Source organism: Myxine glutinosa, chromosome 1 (genome assembly GCF_964187855.1).
Source record: "Myxine glutinosa chromosome 1, kmMyxGlut1.1, whole genome shotgun sequence".
In the NCBI taxonomy this organism is placed as follows: domain Eukaryota; kingdom Metazoa; phylum Chordata; class Myxini; order Myxiniformes; family Myxinidae; genus Myxine; species Myxine glutinosa.
Window position 1 is genome coordinate 76,962,270 of NC_136261.1, and position 22,791 is coordinate 76,985,060.

General features: G+C 42.5%; 1 protein-coding gene across 1 annotated transcript in view; it reads left to right on the forward strand.

Annotated features, from left to right (window-relative positions):
• Positions 1–22,791, forward strand: part of CRYM (crystallin mu) — a 37,716-nt gene that overhangs the window by 10,307 nt on the left and 4,618 nt on the right. Inside the window, exons 3-5 of the mRNA XM_068113647.2 lie at positions 3,195–3,257; positions 3,422–3,523; positions 18,165–18,348. Of these exons, the coding sequence (XP_067969748.2) occupies positions 3,195–3,257; positions 3,422–3,523; positions 18,165–18,348 (349 nt within the window). The remainder of the gene's footprint in view (positions 1–3,194; positions 3,258–3,421; positions 3,524–18,164; positions 18,349–22,791) is intronic.

Sequence of the window (22,791 nt, forward strand, 5' to 3'; positions counted from 1 at the left end):
TTACCCTCGCCAGAGGAGAGGGTATTGCATTTGAGTCCGTTTGTTTCTTTGTCTGTCTGTTTGTTTGTTTGTCCGCACAGAATAAATATGATTTTCCTCTGCAACCGTTGGTCCGATTCACAGGAAATTTTGACCATAGGTGCAACTCACCTGCAGGATTTTAATGATAATTATGACGTCATAGGTCACGTTGTTTGGCCGCCATCTTGGAAAAATCGAAAAATGTTGCACCTCTATATCTCTGAAAGCGCTGAATAGAAAAAATTGAAACATGACTCATTGTAAAGAATTCTCCATGGGGAATAAAATATGTTAATGATGATGTCATAGGTGCCTCCATTATGACATCATAATTCGACAAGTACAAAACCTCATCCGATCAAGATGAAATTTCTTGAGCGTCATGTAGGCATAAATTGGTGGAGAAAAAAAAAATAATGATGACATCATTGGTCACGTGGTTCGGCCGCCATCTTGGAAACACCGAAAACATTTGCACCTCTATATCTCCGAAAGCGCTGCATAGAAAAAAATTGAGACATGGCTCATTGTAAAGAACTCTCCATGTGGAATAACATTTGTTAATGATGATGTCATAAGTGCCTCCATTATGACGTCATAATTCGACAAGTACAAAACCATCTGATCAAGATGAAATTTATTGAGCATAATCTATAGTCAGGTTCACTATGTCAATAAATTATATTTCGTTCAAAATCATGGTAGATTAGCAAACCTATACATTTTTGGAAAGGTTATAGCATAAGGAAACTAAAAATCAATGTTTACATTTGGAGAGATACCTGTATGGCGGCCATTTTGGATTTTCAAAATGGCCACTGTAAAATACATATTTTGTTCTATTTCTGCCTCTAATTACCCTAAAAACTTTTTAAAATATACTAAACCTATATTTTCAGGGACAAGGAATCCAATGAAAGTATCAAATTAGTGCTATGGGGAATGGTAAGACACGAATCAAAGGTTTTGAATTGCAAAATACTGTCTTTATATTCGCGATAAGTTGCATAATCAAATACATGTTATCATTTTGTGCAGGCAGTTAATAACATCAAAATGTGTCACAATAATTCATATCACCAAACATACACAGTCAGTCAGCAAAATCATATATACACATGCAGTCAGTATAACTTCACATCTACACAGGCAGTCAATGACAAAATATACACAGGCAGTCAATGGCATCAAACATACACGATTACAGAATATGCCATTTAGAGTTCGTCATCACTGTCCTGTGTGTCGTATCCGACAATATAGTCCGCATCGTTTTCACAGTCCGTTCCACACAAGCAAAGGTCGGTCAAATTGATTGGCAAATCGAATTGGTCGAATGGTCGATTGAATCGAATTCGATGAATCGAATCGAATCAAATCGATCGAATTGGTTGAATGGTTGATCGAAGCGATTGGTCGAATGGTCGAATTGGTCGAATGGAATTGGTCGATTGGTCGAATTGGTCGGAATTGACAAATGTAAACATTGATTTTCAGATTTTCCATGTAATAACGTTTCCAAAAATGTATAGGTTTGCTAATCTACCATGATTTTGAACGAAAAAACATAGTGAACCTGACTACTAGGGATAAATTGGTGGAGAAAAAACATAATGACGTCATCGGTCACGTGGTTCGGCCGCCATATTTGTTTTAACACAAAAGCCTTGAAAACCACTGAAAACACATCCTGGCGAGGGTCTGCAATCTCTGATTGCTCTTTCTTGTTTGAAGCAATGTTTTAGGGCCGGATGCCCTTCCTGCACGCCAACACTGTTGGTCACCCCTTGCGAATTACCAGTGAACTGGTACTCAATTTGCCGACCTCGGAAGGATGACAGGCTGAGTCAACCCGCCTGGCGTTAATTCAGCAATCAACCGGGATTCAAACCCAGGATCCTAGGATCCCAAGCCGGCACCCTAACCACAAAGCCAACACCAGGCTATTTCTCAGATATGACATTGTGACATACACGTGCACCCTACTTTATTTTTGTGATCTGATCAAAGATGGCTGACTGGTAGACAGGTGACCATTTTAGTTGTAAAAAAAACCAATATTGAGCACGTCCTCAACCATTTCTCAGACATGCATTTACCGATCTTGTTCATACTTGGCACACAGAAAACGAATGATGGCTTACATATGCACTTCATCGTGTTTTGAGATCAGATCCAAGATGGCCGACTGGCGGCCATTTTGTTATTTTAAAGTGTCCCCAACTATTTATCGACATGCATAGACCGATTTTGTTCAAACTTGGCACAAAGACAATACATGAAAGTATACATATGCAGAAGATTTTGTTTTGTAATCTGACCAAAGATGGCCGCCTGGCGGCCTTTAACTCCGTATAGCAAGATTACTAATAATCACAGGGGTATGACATTTTACGTCTTTTTCTCCTTGTTGTTAATGTAAATAATGCCAGGTTTGCATACATACCTTCTGCCTACCAGATTTATATTAATTATGTCCAACGGTTCAAGAGTGCATAAAAGTCAAATAAACACAGACACATTTCGGATTATATAGTACCAGACATTTTTACCCGCCACTTTGCTGACAGATTTAATCAAAATACGGCATGTTGTACTACTTGTTAATAAAATATTCTGCTCTATTCACTATCATTTGCTCGAGGTCATCTTCCATCTGCTTGGAAGTGAGCTATCATCACCTTCATCAACCGTTCTTGCTGCTTTTATATGGCATGAGAAAAAAAAATCACTTCCTCTTCGCTGCCAAGCTCAGTATTGGATGCTTTGGTTTGAACCTCTGCTTAAAATGCGTGAAAAGACACATTTTGAAATTTTCAAATTATTCTCACTCAGATTTCAGCATCACCCAATACATATTAACAGGTTGTTTAAACTTTCTTTATATAAAGAACATGATGTGCAATACAATATACATTTACATAAAGAGAATTGGGGTCTTCCCCCCAACTGTAAACCCCCTCTCCCAGATAGGCTACCCCCATAAAAACCATACTTGGGGTACCCTTAAGCAACATGCAAAATTTGGTTGGATTTGGTTCAGTATTAAAAAAAAAATTTTTTTGAAGCATCTTATATCAACAAATTCACTTTTATAATAGCGATGATTATGAAAATGATATATATGTAATACCAATGATGATTATAATGACAATGTCGTTAATTTTGTACAGGTTATGGATGGCTCTGTTATCACACACATGCGGACTGCTGCCGTGTCTGCCATAGCAACAAAGGTGAGTAGAAATTTGTATTTAAATAAAAAAAAAACAATTATTGTGGGACAGGACTTCGAGATTTTGTATGAAGTGATTAACAACGTGGAAAGGAGATGCAACATTTGTATTGCATTATAATTATCCTCAATGATGAAATTCTTGTTACTCACCACCCAATTCAGTACCTGGCGAAACCTGAATCTCATGTGCTGTGCATTCTGGGAGCTGGAAAACAGGCCGAGAGCCATTACCATGCTCTCATGAGCGTCCACAAGTTTAATGAAGTGAGTGGGATAAGGTTAGGGTGATGTTACATAACATGGATGGGTTTTTTAAATATCACATGGATGGATAGAAGTTTATTTAATAACCATAATTTAACAAGCATTCTGTGTATTGCGCTGCAATACATGTTACTGTATTGTAATTACTATATTATAATTTATTACTATATACTATAATTACTACCGGCAGTCTGTCGTCCGGAAAACTGTTGGGGAAATTACCAAAGTTCAAAGTGCCATAACTTTGTCAAAAATGATCGAAACGTCGTGAAGTTCGAACTTGATCTGTAACTTATCATGAGGAAACCATGTACCAAGTTTGAAATCATTAGCATTAAGAGTTTAGAAAAAAAGTCCGGAAAACTGTTCTTTGCGTGACGGACCGACAGACGGACAGACTGACGAAGTGCAAACCTATAGTCCCCCTCCGGTGTACACCGGTAGGGGACTAATAAGCAGCAATTTCATCACTTCTTTGGCTTCTTCTTTAGAGGCCACGATTATTCTCACATTCTTGTGGGGTTGGCCAGGGGTAGCCTGGCCCAAGTCTTTCAAGAACCGGCTGGCCAAGCCTGACATTCGTCTAAGGTTAGGGCAGCAATTAGTAATTTGTTCAAGGTGCCAGTGATAACTCGCCTTCTCTTCACGAAGGACACTATGGTATCTTTACGTCCACCGACTCATTCCAGCAGACAGGACACTCATTTAGCATCCATCCGAGGGACGGCACACCCATTGATGAATCACTCTGCCTGTGAAACACCAGGGTGATATATTTTATAGCTAGGCCAAGATTTGATCACAGGCTAGACAGTTTATAAGCAAGTGTGCGTTCCTCCAGGCCATCCTGTGAGAATCCAATTTTATCACTTCTATAAAATGAATTTCACCATTTCTGTTTTTTGGGGTTCATTGCCCGATTCATAAAAAAACGATTTTCTGCAATTTTATCACATACAGTAGTAAAGGCATGTGCTTGCCAAGTCTTGGCTGCGAGTGAACCCCATATTTATCACTGTTATAAGTTACGAGCAGGGGTACCCGGCCTTGCCCGGCGCTGTTATACAGTAAACCTGTTGGCATTTTGAAGAAATCAAATATATATATTTTTTTGTGGTGTCCTAAAACACTTCCCTCTACCCACTAAGGAATGGGGTGCCTCTACCCACTTCCCTCTACCACAATTAATATTACCTTTCACATAGCTACAAAGGATTATGTACTGGAGAGCAATTCGAAAACATCGGGGCAATACCCCTGGTGCTCACCTGGACGAATAAACAGTATACTGCACTGACTAAAGGTATATTAAACCAATTTCAGTAGTTGCTAGAAGACAAGGCAGCATGTAGAATCATACTAACATAATCATAAGACGTTAAACAAACAAAAAAATACCTAATACCCCTCCCCCTCCCCCCACCCCGTGTACCTCCTCAGACAACAATTTTTTGAATGCCTTGAACAAACATTGGTACATCACGGATGATGAAGGTTGTGGTAAAGTTTCATTGAAATATTGTGTGTAGTTTCAGAGGAAAAAGCAAATTCCTAATTTGGGGGGTAAAACCTGGACCCACTTTGACCCCCGGTAGACCCTCTTAGACCCCGATTTTTTTAATTCCGTGAACAAACTTTAGTCACAACACAACAAATAACATAACAAATATCATTTGTGCCAAATTTGGTCGCAATCCCATCAGCGGCTTCTGAGGAGAAGTTTCAAGTGTTGACGGACGGAAGGACGGAATGACGACGCACCACGCACGCACCACGCACCACCAGAGCATGAGCTCCCCTGAACTTCGTTCCAGGTGAACTAAATATCCAAGTTGTTTTTCAAAGTTTTGAAAATTCTGGCCTAAAACACTCCCTGACACTCACTGATGAACCGCTGAAAGTTTGATGAAGATCTGTTTGGCCGTCTCTGAGAAAAACACAGACAGAAAAACATATCTTGGTGTGTAGATTGTACAAGTTACATTTAGCCGAGCTTTAGGTGAAAGGTAAATTGTGAGATAATGCACACATAATATGATAATACATAATGCATTATGAGATAATGCACACTTGATGAGATAATGCACACTTGATGAGAAAATGCACTGTGAGATAATGCACACATAATGAGAAAATGCACTGTGAGATAATGCACACATAATGAGAAAATGCATTGTGAGATAATGCACACATAATGAGAAAATGCATTGTGAGATAATGCACACATAATGAGCAAATGCATTGTGAGATAATGCACACATAATGAGAAAATGCATTGTGAGATAATGCACACATAATGAGAAAATGCATTGTGAGATAATGCACACATAATGAGAAAATGCATTGTGAGATAATGCACACATAATGAGAAAATACACTGTGAGATAATGCACAAATAATACGATAATACATAATGCCTTATGTGATAATGCACACTTAATAAGATAGTGGATAGTGCATTGTGAGATAATGCACACATAATGAGAAAATGCATTGTGAGATAATACACACATAATGAGAAAATGCATTGTGAGATAATGCACACATAATGAGAAAATGCATTGTGAGATAATGCACACATAATGAGAAAATGCATTGTGAGATAATGCACACATAATGAGAAAATGCATTGTGAGATAATGCACACATAATGAGAAAATACACTGTGAGATAATGCACAAATAATACGATAATACATAATGCCTTATGTGATAATGCACACTTAATAAGATAGTGGATAGTGCATTGTGAGATAATGCACACATAATGAGAAAATGCATTGTGAGATAATACTCACATAATGAGACAATGCATTGTGAGATAATGCACACATAATGAGATAATGATTTCTTGGGAAAACCACATTTCCAAGCTGGCCTCCAAAGCCAGTCGCCGACTGGGCATCCTCCGTCGTGCGAAGTCCTTCCTTGGCACACCTGAGCTCCTCACCACATACAAGGCTTTCATCCGCAGCTCAATGGAATACTGTTCTCCCCTATGGGCCGGTGCTCCTGCCTCACACCTAGCTCGGCTTCACGCTGTTGAAACCAAAGCTTTCAGAATTATTGGAATCTCCCGCGATGAAGCTATCTCTGAGGGCCTTTCACTCACTCACCGCAGGCAGGTAGGTGGTCTTTCTGTCTTCTACCGACTCCTCTCCGGCCTTGCACCCCCAGCTCTCTCTGTGCTCTGTCCCCCAAATATTCCTACAGGTCGCACAAGATCTGCCAGCAACCCTCTGATGGTTAAACTGCCGAAATCTCGGCTCTCTGCTCACCTTCACTCTTTCATTCCTCTTTTCTCCCGCCTCTGGAACAAACTCCCTCACTCCGTTCAATCCCACTCCTCCCTCCAGGTCTTTAAAACAGCTGTTCACCACCATCTCTTATCTTCCCCCATCCAAAACCTTGATCTTTTCTACCCCCGCTAATTCACCCCAGATCCACCTTGTTTGAAATTCCAACTTCTTTCCTGGAAGTCCTGGCAGTGTCCATATGTTTTATACCTCTCCCACCACCCCCTTCCCATGCCCCCCCCCCCAAAGCCCTCACCCTCTCTCAGATCTCTCGATGTCTCCATGTCTATCGGTCCCTGGTCTCAAATGTTGTGTTTGTGTCCTTCCCCCTCTCTCCCCATCTTGTCTACCGCTCCCGATGTTATATGTTTTATGTGTCGGTTTGTCTTTCTGTGTGATTAATGTTCGCTCTTTCACGAGCCTCGATCTTGTATACAAAAAAAAAAAAAAAAAAAAAAAAAAAAAATGCATTTTTGAGATAATACTCACATAATGAGACAATGCATTGTGAGATAATGCACACATCACGAGATAATGCTTTGTGAGATAATGCACAAATAATACGATAATACATAATGCCTTATGTGATAATGCACACTTAATAAGATAGTGGATAGTGCATTGTGAGATAATGCACACATAATGAGATAGTGGATAATGCATTGTGAGATAATGTGCACACAATGAGATAGTGGATAATGCATTGTGAGATAATGCACACTTAATAAGATAGTGGATAATGCATTGTGAGATAATGCACACATAATGACATAGTGGATAATGCATTGTGAGATAATGCACACTTAATAAGATAGTGGATAATGCATTGTGAGATAATGCACAATCAGGCTTGTGAATTGTGAGATAATGCACATTCTAGTGAGATCATGCACATTCTAATGAGATAATGCACACATAATGATACAATACACACACTAAGTGCAAATGCCAATGGCTTTAAAGTCCTGAGGTCTAAGTCAGCCCAGTGACTTGAAGCCATTGGCTCAGTGCTCAGGGTGCATTATGTAGTTCTCATAATGACGTAATGCATTGTGAGATAGGGCTCAGGGTGCATGATGTAGTTCTCGATCTCCGATTGATACATTGACGACCCATGTCCTGTGATGGGCCATGCCCTGGCATTCAAACCCATCCAACCGGGACGTGGTCTGGAGCTCAGTGACGTCAGTGCTTATGTCACCCATGACGTAATTGTGTCACCCAAGGAGGCGAATAAAAACACAATTAAATAATGATAGACATATATCAAGGAAACATTGATGAGAGGAATGACCAAGAACTACTAGACACCCGGTCTCTGCCACACTCGTGGGAAGTTGATACGACAGCTATTCTGACCATATCATAGAGAACAACTACTACTACTACTACTACTACTACTACTACTACTAATACTACTACTCCTCCTCACGGCCAGCTAAGAAGCATAGCGACTCCCTTTAGATAATAATAATAATAACAACTTTATATTCATAGAATACTTACCCTGCACAGACACTTGGTGCAAGCTAACTCTTGTTTTTGAAGGGTTTTTCTTTTTTGATCCAATATGGCTGCCAGACCACGTGAGCGATGACATCATACATTTATATTTTCTAATACAATTGGTGTGTAGATCACGCTCAATAAATTTCAAACTGATCAGACGAAGCCTTGTCCCTGTCGAGTTATATCATAATTAAGGGACCAATGATGTCATCGTTAACGACACTTATTCCCCATGCGGAGTTCTTTACAACTAGGGCATGCCCGTACTATATCTATATCTAAAATTATATCCCCCCCCCTCTATTTACATGAAATGGTTTGGTCCAAAGCGAACGGCTTGCGAGTGGTGACAATCCCCCCCCTCTATTTACATGCAATGGTTTGGTCCAAAGCGAACGGCTTCCGGAGTTTGGTAAAGAAATCGCCATCGCGTGCACAAACGCGCAGGAAAGCGAATGAATCGCAAATTCGGTTTTATTAGTTTTAAAACATAGTTTAACGCCAACATAGTTTGCAAACGTGAAATAAATGAATACGCTCTCAAATGTGCCATCCGAGGCAGAGTGTGCCCGCCACGTTCGGCACACGCGATTGTTCGCTGCTCTCTGATTGGTTGAATCGTTTTTTGGACATAGCTCGGTAAGTAATTGTCCGATTAATATGAAACCTTGAAAAGGCACATCCTCGGGTCCCCAGCAATATACCTGGCAAGTTAAAAGTATATCGGACCCGTGGTTGTCGAGAAACAGCGGTCACAGACAAACGTACAGACAGAGATTACTGGAATTATAGATAGACTAGGGCATGCCCGTACTATATCTATATCTAAAATTATATCCCCCCCCTCTATTTACATGAAATGGTTTGGTCCAAAGCGAACGGCTTGCGAGTGGTGACAATCCCCCCCCTCTATTTACATGCAATGGTTTGGTCCAAAGCGAACGGCTTCCGGAGTTTGGTAAAGAAATCGCCATCGCGTGCACAAACGCGCAGGAAAGCGAATGAATCGCAAATTCGTTTTTATTAGTTGTAAAACATAGATTAACGCCAACATAGTTTGCAAACGTGAAATAAATGAATACGCTCTCAAATGTGCCATCCGAGGCAGAGTGTGCCCGCCACGTTCGGCACACGCGATCGTTCGCTGCTCTCTGATTGGTTGAATCGTTTTTTGGACATAGCTCGGTAAGTAATTGTCCGATTAATATGAAACCTTGAAAAGGCACATCCTCGGGTCCCCAGCAATATACCTGGCAAGTTAAAAGTATATCGGACCCGTGGTTGTCGAGAAACAGCGGTCACAGACAAACAAACGTACAGACGTACAGACGTACAGACAGAGATTACTGGAATTATAGATAGATGAGCCACGTTTCAATTTTTTTCCATGGAGCGGTTTTGGAGATATTGAGTTTTTTTTTTTTTTTTCTTTTTTTTTTTTGTATACAAGATCGAGGCTCGTGAAAGAGCGAACATTAATCACACAGAAAGACAAACCGACACATAAAACATATAACATCGGGAGCGGTAGACAAGATGGGGAGAGAGGGGGAAGGACACAAACACAACATTTGAGAGCAGGGACCGAGAGACATGGAGACATCGAGAGATCTGAGAGAGGGCGAGGGCTTGGGGGGGGGGGGGGGCATGGGAAGGGGGCGGTGGGAGAGGTATAAAACATATGGACACTGCCAGGACTTCCAGGAAAGAAGTTGGAATTTCAAACAAGGTGGATCTGGGGTGAATTAGCGGGGGTAGAAAAGATCAAGGTTTTGGATGGGGGAAGATAAGAGATGGTGGTGAACAGCTGTTTTAAAGACCTGGAGGGAGGAGTGGGATTGAAGGGAGTGAGGGAGTTTGTTCCAGAGGCGGGAGAAAAGAGGAATGAAAGAGTGAAGGTGAGCAGAGAGCCGAGATTTCGGCAGTTTAACCATCAGAGGGTTGCTGGCAGATCTTGTGCGACCTGTAGGAATATTTGGGGGACAGAGCACAGAGAGAGCTGGGGGTGCAAGGCCGGAGAGGAGTCGGTAGAAGACAGAAAGACCACCTACCTGCCTGCGGTGAGTGAGTGAAAGGCCCTCAGAGATAGCTTCATCGCGGGAGATTCCAATAATTCTGAAAGCTTTGGTTTCAACAGCGTGAAGCCGAGCTAGGTGTGAGGCAGGAGCACCGGCCCATAGGGGAGAACAGTATTCCATTGAGCTGCGGATGAAAGCCTTGTATGTGGTGAGGAGCTCAGGTGTGCCGAGGAAGGACTTCGCACGACGGAGGATGCCCAGTCGGCGACTGGCTTTGGAGGCCAGCTTGGAAATGTGGTTTTCCCAAGAAAGATCATGGCAGATAGTGAGACCCAAAATCTTGAGCGACAGAACTTCTTGGAGAGGATTGTTGAGAAAGTAGATGGGAGGGTTGTCCAGTCGATCTTTTCGGAGAGACATAGTAAGAGTGTGAGATTTGTCAGGATTGAAAGACATGTTCCACTTGTTTGACCAGTCTGTGATTTTGTCCAGGTCTTCAGAGAGTGAGGAGGCAGCAGACTGCCGATCTGAGGGAAGAGGAATGGAGCGGCAGAGAGTGGAGTCATCAGCAAAGAGATAGAGAGGATTTTTGAGAGAGTCAGAGAGATCATTGATGAAGACCAGAAAAAGCACGGGGCCCAGAACACTGCCTTGGGGAACTCCAGCCTGAACAGGAAGAGGAGATGAGAGAAACCCATTCAGGGCCACACGTTGACGACGACTAGAGAGGAAGTCCGCCAGCCATGCGTGGAGATTTCCATGGATACCAAAGGAGGAGAGTTTGGTGAGCAGAGCGGGGTGCCAGACCGTGTCGAAGGCACGTGATATGTCGAGGGAGACAGCTCTAATTTCCTGTTTGGCATTGAGGACCTCCATCCATTGTTGAGACAGCAGAAGCAGCATGTCCAGAGTAGAGTGACTTGGTCTGAAACCAAATTGATGATCAGAGATCAAGCCATTGGAGAAGAGGAAAGATTTCATATCCGAAGCAATGATGGATTCCATGACTTTGCTGATAATTGGGAGAAGGCTGATTGGTCTGTAGTTGCTAGGATCTGTTTTTGCACCTTTTTTGTGCAAAGCGGTGATGTTGGCTGATTTCCAAGCAGATGGCAGTTGACCTTGAGCAAAAGAGAGGGTGAAGAGAACAGAGAGAGGGTGAGATAGAGCGGCAGAGCAGGATTTTAGGACCCGTGGGCTGATGCCGTCGGGTCCAGTTGCAGAATCAGAGTCGAGGGTTGACAGAAACTTTTCCACCTTGTCAGGAGGAAAGGACACGGAGTCCAGGAGCAGCAGGGTACGACTGGGTATGGTGGGTACAGAGAGGGATGGGTTTGGGACACAAGATTTAGAGGCAAACACAGAGTTGAGGCATTCAGCTTTTTCACGTGCGGAGTCAGCTGTGTAGCCGTTTGAGGTAAGGGAGGGGATGGAGGGGGAACAAACACCAGAAACGGATTTGACCAGACGCCACCAGGATTTGGAAGAGGGAGACAGATAAGAGAGTTCGGTCTTGAGAACGGAGAGATATTGTTTCCTGGCTCTCCTGAGGGTGGACACACACTTGTTTCGGGCTTTGTGAAAGGAAATGAGATTTCCTTCCGTTGGATTTGCTTTCCAGGAGACGAAGGCAAGTTGTTTCTGGGCAACAGCCTCACCACAAGATTCCGTGTACCATGGACGGGAGGAAGGGTATGACAACTGAAGACGAGATGGGATAAATCTGTGCATGAGAGAGAGCAATTTACTTTGGAAGAATTCCCAGGATGAGTTGATGTCAGAGGTGGTAGAGATGGGAGACCAGTCCAGATGATTGATGGCTGCTTGAAGACCGTGCCAGTTGGCCTGAGTGAAATGCCAGACTCGTCGACGCTGAGCAGGCTCCCTGAGGATGGTCAGAGAGATGTCCACTTTAACAAGGACATGATCAGATGATCCGATCGGAGCAGAAGAAGAGCAGCAGACATTTTCAGGGAAGTTAGTCATAACCAAGTCCAGAAGAGAAGATGTTCCGTTGACTGAGATCCGGGTCGGGAAATTGACAGATTGTGTCAGTCCCAGTGAGTCGCAGAAGTCCTTTGCTGAAGAGCCATGGCTGGTGAGAGAGGTACCCACACCCAGCCAACTGGCATGGTGACAATTGAAATCACCACATATGAGGAAGAGAGAGTTGGGATGAGTAGATAGAAGTTGGTCCATATCATCAGACAGCGAGATGTAGATGGAGTCATCACTGTTTGGTGGACGGTACAACACACATATGAACAAGAGGTGGGAGCGAAGGGGAAGCCGTAGCCAGAGGTATTCCTGGGGGTGAGGTGGAGAGAGTGCAGTGCAGGGCGAGTGAGGAAGAGAGTTTTTGATAAAGATAGCAACCCCGCCTCCAGGACGAGGCTCAGGTCTATCATACCGGAGGAGGGAGTAGCCCGGGAGAGATACTATGGAATCAGAGACATCATAAAGGAGGAAAGTTTCTGTTAAGCAGATCACGTCTGGTTTGACAGAAGCAACCTGTATGGAGAGATCAGTTAAGTTTGAACGAAGGCCCCGGATGTTTGAGGTCCATACCGTTAATGAAGAGGAAGGGGGAGCATCAGATACAGAACAGGGGGGAGGAGGGGTAGGGTAAGATGTGGAAGAGGTGGAAGAGATAGGGAGAGCTGTTGAAGGTGTGTCAGAGATTTCAGAATAGCTCGGAGAAAGGGAAGGATGGGGCGGACAAAAGGTTTGATGGTGATTGAGTGAGCCACAATGAGGTGTTATTTGAGGAGGGGGAAGAGCGAGGCAGAAGGTTGGGGGAGATGGAGGTGAGAGTTTGAAGGGGGAAGAAGCGGGGAGGACGCTTTGAGGAGGGGGAGTGAGAGGGGGGAAATTGAGAAGCAATGAGGGTGGGGGAGATTTGAAGGGGAGGGGTGAGGGGGGAGTTTGGGAGGGAAGGGACAAGGGGAGGGATTTGAAAGGGATGGGATATGGGGGAGATTTTGAGGGGAGGGGTGAGGCAGGAGTCTAGGAGGGGAGGGGCGAGGGGGCGTCTTGGCGGGGAGGGGTGAGGGGGTAGTTTAGGAGGGAGGGGGCAAGGGGGGAGATTTGAAAGGGATGGGTGATGGGGAAGATTTGGAGGGGAGGGGTGATGGGGAAGATTTGGAGGGGAGGGCTAATGGGGAAGATTTGGAGGGGAGGGGTGAGATTGGATTTTTGAAAGTGTACGATTTATGGGAAACGAACATTTATTGCAAAATGAGTTTCTTGTGACCTTCGAGTTAAAAATACGTTTAAGGACGCTGGATGGAGGATGGAGTGCAGGAGAGTTTAGGGAATGTAGAAAAAAGGCACTATAGGAGATGGATATTTTTTTTGGGATGAATTGATTTGGTGAGCAAGTCGAAAGCAGCCTTTTAAAGAAGAAGAAGAAAAAGGTGTTATAAAATATGACGGAATACATAACTTGAGGGGAAAGTGTAAACATTGAAGGTTAATGAGTGAAAACTATCTGGGGAAATGGGGGAGAAACACGTGGTCGAAGAACGAACGAACGAATAAGAATGAATAAACGAATGAGAACAGAGAAGGAAATGTTTTTTTTGTTTTGTTTTTTTTTTTTGAGTTGAGATTTACACAAGGAAGCTATGGGTGAAAAGCCTGGGAATACAGAGAACGAAAGTTATTGGATCACAAACGACGGACCGCTGAGAGAAAAACAAAGCCTCAAGGTTGTACAGTGCACACTGTACAAGGCCTCAAGACACGACACGGCAAACAGACGATCAATTTATGAAAGATAAACACCGAGAAACAACCAAAGTTGCACACAATAACTTCACACACCGAAAGATAAATACAGTTTCGACAAAATACAATTGTGAACAGACTTAACTTCGAAAAACGTGGAGACCGTGTGGAGCTTCGAAAATACCTCCCACCGTCTCCGAGATCTCGCGAGATGAGGTGCAACATTTTGCAACATTTTTGAGGTGCAACATTTTTTGATTTTTCAAGTATGGCACCTGTACCACATGACTTATGACATCATAATTATCATTAAATTATTCTACCAGAGGTGCTCCTCTGGTCAAAATTTCATGTCCATCGGCCTAACATTTGCCGAGAATTTTTTTTTTCATACTGATCAGATCAAGTGTTGTACTTGTCGAAATGTGACGTCATAATGAAAGCACCGATGACATCATCATTAACATATTGTTATGTCGGTGGGGTAGTGGCACATATAGATCCAGGTAGATCTGCATAGGTTGGTGCTCCGGCTGTCGTGATAGGGAACCCCATATGTAATAAGTTTGTTTCGGCGGTTTGTCGGATTAAGTGTATCTTCGTCCCCATTACGAGGAATGGGGCATGTTAAGTAGTTGCAGGGTTTATGCTAATTCCCCGGTGTGTGAAACCTCTGATCACATTGTCCCGTATGGCAACGCACATAGACACGTAGATTAGGAATCCCACCATTAAAAGCACCACACATAGCAAATAATAATAATAATAAAAACTGACCGGAAGAACAGACCGGAAGCGCCCACGCATTACCCTGACTTGAAGACAGACATTGCTCAGGCAGGCTGAGGCCACGCCCACCTTGCGAAGGATTGGTCAAAGAGTTGATGGGGAGATCAAGGCAGGCCGAGTAAGAAGCAGGCCGCCGATTGGCAGAGTAGGAAGAGACGAGCTGATTGGCCACGGACCGATGGCATGAGGGAAGGAGCACGAAGCGCTCGGCCAATGGGAAGGGACGGACGCAATAAGAATATTCGAGAGATCGAGAAGCGAGGCAGGGATTGGAGAGAAAGAGGGCTGACACCACGAGACGGCCAGTAAAACGACTCGCTCACCGGCATTTTGCTCTCTCCCTTTGCCCTCTTGCTTTTGGACTGTTTCTTGCGCTGGACCTCCTCTTGCCTTCGGACTTTGGTGGAGAAACGAGGAGTTTAAAGACGGTGGAGAGACAGAGCGCTGACGATTCTCTTTCCCTGCGTTCACGTGCGAACGACGAGCGTACGAGCGAGGCTTGCCGCTGGAGCGTGACGAGCCAGGCGTGAGCTCGGAGCTTGGTGAGGCCTAACGGCACGCAAACAGGGGTGCATCGAGGCCTGCTTCCCACCAACATCGGAGCCGTGTCAGACGGTGTGCTCGAGCCAGATGATCCCTGATACACTGCAGCCAGACAGAGATAAGCTGCACCACACAGGACACGATTCCTTCAATTTAATTCTTCCTTTGTCCGTAGTTGAAGTGAGGTGTGTGGTATCCCAACATATGTTATAGCTCTTGTTCTCGGGGTCCGGCAATAAAGCAGTTTATTTTTGTACATAAATTCCGTTTCGTGTGATTTATTAATTTGCAGGTTTGAAGACTGCTCGGGACAACAGGTAAGCTGCCGCTTCTTCTTCTTCCTCTCCCTTACTCCCGCGCATATCTCGTGAGTCTGTGTTTGACTAACGCCTCAATTAACGCTCGATTTGCTATCCGTGATTCCCCGGTATTCACCGAGGGGAATTACACGACAATATCTTATTCCCGATGGGGAGTACTTGATAATGAGACTTGTTTCAATTTTTTCCATTGAGCGGTTTCGGAGATATAGAGGTGTAAACTTTTTCCAAGATGGCGTCCGTATCACATGACCTATGACGTCATAATTTTGAATAAAAACAATTCTGCAGGTGGATGCGCTCCTATGGTAATTTTTTGTGTCAATCGGACCAATGGTTGCCAAGAAAATGAATTTTTAAAATGCAGACGACCGTAAGTACGTACGTACGTCACACATACACAACTGAATGCCGAACCCTTCTTTTCGCTTTGTGAGCTCAGGGTATTAACTGGCTGCAATAACTAGTCAATCCACCCTTGGGACATATTCTTTACAAGTATTTTACTTTGTTTATATCTGGGTTAGTTTGGTAACGTACTCTTATTTACACAGGAAACAAGCATACAGTACAGCATAGAATAACTGGGAATGCGCTAAGTTATTTGGATGTTGTTGCTCAGGGCATACAGTCACATGAAAAAGTAAGTACACCCCATGTAAAGTTTTGACCTTTTCAACATATTTCAACATACAGCTATTTGATCTTCATTTCAACCATATTGATAGATAAAGGTGATATAATATAACAAATATCATGAAACATTTACATTTTGTAGTCCATTGTATAATTTAAATAAACATAAATGCAAATTTCGCACGTGGAAAATGTAAGTACACCCCATGAAGTTTAAAAAAATCTTTTTAACATATGTGGACATATCAATATTTGATCTTCATTTAAACAGTATCTATAGATAAAGGTGATCTAATTGAACAAAAAACAATGGAAAATTGACTTTGCAATAATTTATTCAACAAAAAATTGTTGCACAGCATGCACAATTGCATGCACAGCTCGTTTCAAATCCCCCCACAACATCTCGATGGGATTTAGACCCGGCTTTGACTTGGCCATTCCAGAACCCTCCATTTCTTTCATTTCAACCATTCCTTGGTGGATTTACTGGTATGTTGCAAGGTCATGTTGCAAGGTCCACCTTCGGTTGAGCTTCAACTTTCTGACAGATGGCCTCACATTATCCTCAAGCACCCTCTAGTACAATGAAGAATTCATAGTGGATTCTATGATGGTGAGCTTCCCAGGCACTGATGCAGCAAAGCTGCCCCAAACCATAATATTTCCACCACCATGCTTTACAGTTGGTATCAGGTTCTTGTGGTCAAATGCTGTCTTTGGTTTTTGCCAAACATGTCTTCTGGTACTGTGGCCAAATAGCTCTACCTTTGACTCATCTGTCCAGAGCACATTGTTCCAGAAGTGCTGGTCTTTGCCTGGGTGTTTATTGGCAAACTTTAGTCTTGCCCTGATCTTTCTGGACAGCAAAGGTTTCCTCCTGGTATACCTCCCATGTAGATCAAATTTGTGCAGCCACTTTCTAATAGTAGACTCATGCACTTTGACATCAACAGTGGCAAGAGCTACCTGTAGGTCCCGTGATGACATTCTGGGGTTCTTAGAGAATTCTTTCAGCATCTTGCGGTCTGCTCTCGGGCTGAACTTGCTGGGGCGGCCTGGCCTGAACAAGTTCGCAGTTGTTTGGAATCTTCTCCACTTGTAGATGATCTTCCGGACAGTCGAATGATTGATTTCAAATTGTTTGGAGATCTTTTTAAATCCCTTCCCAGACTCGTAGGCATCTATAACCTTCTTTCTGAAGGCCTCAGAGAGCTCTTTTGATCTAGGCATGGTGATGCCACAAACTTCAACAACAATGAACAAACCAAATTAAATGTCTGAGGTTTAAATAAGACAGGTTCCTCCAAGATCCTCTCTAACGACGTTCTAATCATTTGCACCTGAGCTGGTGCACCTGATTCTAATTTTAGGTATTTGAAGTAGTGATAAATGTAGGGGTGTACTTACTTTTTCCACATGCGAAATTTGCATTTATGTTTATTTAAATTATACAATGGACTACAAAATGTAAATGTTTCACGATATTTGTTATATTATATCATCTTTATCTATCAATATTGTTGAAATGAAGATCAAATAGCAGTATGTTGAAATATGTTGAAAAAGTCAAAACTTTACATGGTGTGTACTTACTTTTTCACGTGACTGTAAACTTTTTAATCAGAAGAGAGAGGTTTCCAGAAAGTGAACTCATTTTATAGCTGGGTTGGGTTTTGATGACACATTCTCTTCAGGCCTAAGCTAGCCTGCTCACCCTGTTTGGTATATAAGGTGTAAACAAAGGCTGCCAGGTAAAATGACAGGTGCCAACAAACATTGACCAGACACTTGGCCCTCAGGTTCGTCTGTGGAGCAGGACCCAGGAAAGCTGTGAGAGCTTGGTCTCATGTCTACCACCAGGTATCCAAATCTACCCTGACGTTGAATCGGCCGTCAGCGGTGCTGACGTGATTGTCACTGTCACCAGGGCAATGGAGCCTATCTTAAAAGGTCGCTGGATTAAGCCTGGTGCTCACATTAATGGTGAATATATTTTATACCTTATATTGTGGTTGATAATGCGATTTAAATTTGCAATTATTTCATGCATGATTTTATAACTAATGAGGAAGCAGGATAGTTCAGCTAAAGCTCAATGACAATTTTCCATTATTTTTATCATTTCCGAAATGGCTGTTTAATCATGATTGTAGATTGAAGTTTTTTTTTGGATGTTGTTTTTTTTTTGGATGTCTCCACAGTTTTTTTTGTTTTTAAAATATTTTTTTTGGGTAATGAACGTAGAGCAGCAATTAAGGCTGGAAAGGGTGCAAATGCGAATGGTTCGGTGGATGTGTGGAGTTTCGTTGAGAGAGAGAAAGACAAATGATGAATTGCGAAAGATGATGGGAATGGAGCCTGTGATTGATGCTGTGAAGAGGAACAGGTTGAGATGGTTTGGTCATGTGTTGAGGAAGTATGAAAGTGACTGGTTGAGAAGTGATGGAAATGAATGTAGAAGGAAGTAGAGGACGGGGAAGACCGAGAAAGACTTGGCAAGGGGGTTAACAAGGAGAGATGCAGAAAATAGGGCAAAATGGAGAAGATTGTCATGGGGACCGCAAGGCTAACCCCCGCTCTAGCAGGGAAAATGGCCTTTAAAATGCATGTTGTTGTTTGTTGTATTGAAGTTTTTTTTTGAAATCCTTTTTATTTTACCCCCTCATCTTTTTGGGTTGTTGTGTTCATGGCTTTTGTATCTACCAACTTTCATTCCTATTACAATTTATTTTGTGAAAATTACATCCAGGAAGCGACAGTGTGATCTGTCAATTAGGCCACTTCCTCCAATCTCAGTAGTAGTAGCCTGTTGTAGGCTTAGTGGTTAGGGTGCCGGCTTAGGATTCCTAGGATCCTGGGTTCGAATCCCGGTCGATCGCTGAATTAACGCCAGGGGGGTTGACTCAGCCTGTCATCCTTCCGAGGTCGGCTAATTGAGTACCAGTTCACTGGTAATTCCCTGTTTGTCGTTAAAGGCGGCAAAAAGGGTTGGCGTCAGGAAGGGCATCCGGCCGTAAAACATTGCTTCAAAAAAGGGGACCGAAAAACAACAACAACCACGGTCCCCGAAAAAGGCCAACCCCCGCTTGCGGGGAAAAATGGCCTCTAAAGGTGTTTTTTTTTTTTTGGCACTGCTTGGCAAGCGATTCCTGTCCAAACCTTGGCAAATCTCGTGAACAGCATGCCTCAATGTGTACGTGCTCTCCTGAATGCTCGTGGGGGTTACACGAAGTACTGAACTGTAATTTTACTGTCCGTAATCCCAGTCGTAATTTAACTTTTGTTTTTGTTAAAAAAAAATTTGGCTAATGTGCAAAATAAAGAGATACTTCTGGAAAACGTACAGAAGTTTAACACAGTACTGTCTGTGAATTGAGTTCGATATCAGTTTACATCACTTTCAAGGATCAATTTATTTGCTTCAAAATGTCAAATGTGGTTTTCGTTTCTTTTAAAGGTCACATTAAGAAAATCTAGAATAATTTCAACATAATTCCAATGAACTTTTGGTTCTAAGTCATCTTAAAAAGTAAGTTCACCCCCACAAAAAAAATATTCCATATTAAATGCCAAGTCTGTTTATATTTATATACGTACAGATACATACATATATATACAGTTGTGGCCAAAAATATTGGCACCCTTGTACGTTTTTCAAATAACTCACAATTTTCTCCAAAAATAAGTTGAAATTGACAAAAGTATTTGGTCTCCACAATTCTTTATTTCACTGTTAAATATTACAGAACCTTTATTTTTGATTCAGAACTTAATATATACTTTTAAATCAGAAAATGAAAATAAATGGCATTGACAAAATTATTGACACCCGAGACTTAATATTTGGAAGCACAGCCTTTGGAGAAAATAACTGCAGTCAAGCGCTTCCTTTTGCCATGAATGAGCTTCCTAAACCTCTCTATGGTCAGTTTGTCCCACTCTTCTTGTGCAAACTGCTCCAGTTCTCCCATATTTGAAGAGTGCCTTCTCCCAACTGCTGTTTTCAGATGTCCGCACTGGAGTTCAATGGGATTTAGATCTGGACTCATTGCTGGCCACTTCAGAACAGTCCAGCGTTTTGTCTTGAACCATTCCTGGGTGCTTTTTGAAGTGTGTTTGGGGACATTGTCCTGCTGCAAGACCCATGACCTTCGACAGAGACCCAGCTTTCTGACACTGGGTTCAACATGTGCTCCAAAATGCCTTGGTAATCTTCTGATTTCATGATGCCATGCACACATTCAAGGCACCCAGTGCCAGAAGCAGCACAGCAACCCAAAAATATCACAGAAAAAGCACAGTGGTTCCATGTTTGACTGTAGAGAAGGTGTTCTTTTCTTTGGAGCCTTAATTTTGTTTTCTGTAAACATAGAGATGATGTGCTTTACCAAAAAGCACTAATTTTGTCTCATGTCCACAGGACATTCTCCCAGAAGGATTTTGGCTTATCCAGGTGTGTTTTGGCAAACTCCAGTGGGGCTTTCTTATGCCCCTCTCTTAGCAGTGGGGTCCTCCTGGGTTGCCTACCATAGAACCCTCTTTTATTGAGTTGGCGACGGATGGTGCGAGTTGAAACTGTCGTACCTCATGTCTGAAGGTCAGTTTGAATCTGTGTGGCAGTTGATCGAGGTGCTTTTTCCACCATTTGAACAATCCTTCGCTGCAATCTTCGATTAAGTTTCTCTTGCGGCCACGTCCAGGGAGATTGGCTACAGTGCCATGGTCCTTAAACTTCCTGATAACATTGCGTACGGTGGATACAGGAACATCAAGGTCTCTGGAGATGGACTTGTAGCCTTGAGATTGTCCATGCTTGGCTACAATCTTGTGTTTGACCTCCTCAGACAATTCCCTGGTTTTTTCTTTTCTCCATGCTCATTGCAGTACACACAGTGACACAAAAGAGCAGAATGACTCCTTTTCTCTGTTGAAACTGGCTGAATGAGTGATTTTTATATTGCAAGTACCTGCAACTCACCACAGGTGAGTTTAATTCCAAACTCAAGGAGAATCACCTGCTTGAAATCTAATTATTTCTCACAACTTCTAAAAGGTGCCAATAATATTGTCCGGACCCTTTTAGGATTTCTTTGTGGAATAAGCTAAGATTTTGTAATTTTTTCAGCTTTTTTTGTTTTGTTCCACTGCAAACCAAAGAAATACAAATGTGGATACGAAAAGATTTTTTTACTTCAACAATTTTCTGGAAGAAATGGTGCAATATTTGAAAAAAGTGCAAGGGTGCCAATATTTTTGGCCACGACTGTATGAATGGCTTGCCTCTCAAGCAAATACATATGGATATGATAGCAGCACTAGGGGGTTTATGCTCCTTCATATTCCATGGTAAAGAATTGGGTAGCTGAGTTCTCAAGCATGGCAGAACAAGCACTGAAGATGAACATGGATCAGGTTGTCCTGTTGAGGTAGCAACGCCAGAAGTGGTGGACCAGGTGCATGAAGTAGTGATGAAAGAAAGACGATTGACCATCAAGCACCTAGCTGTGACATTGGGGTGTCCGTTTTCGTGCAGTTCAATCAATCCTCACAGCCAAATTGGACATGGCAAAGTTGTCAGAATGGTGGGTTCCGCAAATGCTGACAGTGGACCCGAAAATATCTCGTCTGGGCATTTCCTGTGAGCTGTTGGACCGTTTTCATGCTGATCAGGACTTCTTCCTCCAGCAGATTGTAAAACAGATTGAGACATAGTTTTCCACTTTGATCCTGAGACCAAGCAACAAGCCATGCAATGAAAACATACAGGAAAACATACTTTATAGAAAAGGGAAGTGGTATTATTCTGATGAACTGCACCAGTTCGGTGATGCAATTAAATTAAAGAGGTGAGGGAAACTGACCTGAGGTGTGCTGCTTCTCCAGGGCAACACCTTTTCACACACATCCCAACTTTTGGTGGCTACTGCTGCTAACTGTGGGTATGAACTTCTGTCACGCCCACCACACTCACCAGATCTAGCCCTGTCCGACTTCTATAAATATGAGACAAAAAACTTTCAATTCCTAATTTAATTGTTGTAAAAACAAGAAATAATGGGCATCACAGTTCATGTCGGGCATCAAAGTTCAATGGCAAGTGTTACCTCTTGGCCATGCTGAAAGATGATAAAGCATAAATCAAGTTATAGTTACTAGCAACGGTACCCGCCCTATGGGCGGGGCTTCAATTGGGAGGTCCAAATGAAAAGGCAAAATATCAGAAATTGAAGGCTTTTTTTATTTTAAACGATTCTTTTCAACATCCGTTAAATCATATCACATGCAAATCATCCAAATCTAAACAGTATTTGTAGAATTTCAATAAAAGCCACATCATTGTTCATATCGGTAAATAGTATTCCATCGTGTTTGGAAAAACTGGAAAATTGAAAAATTGGAAATTGAAAAAAATTGGAAAAACAATAT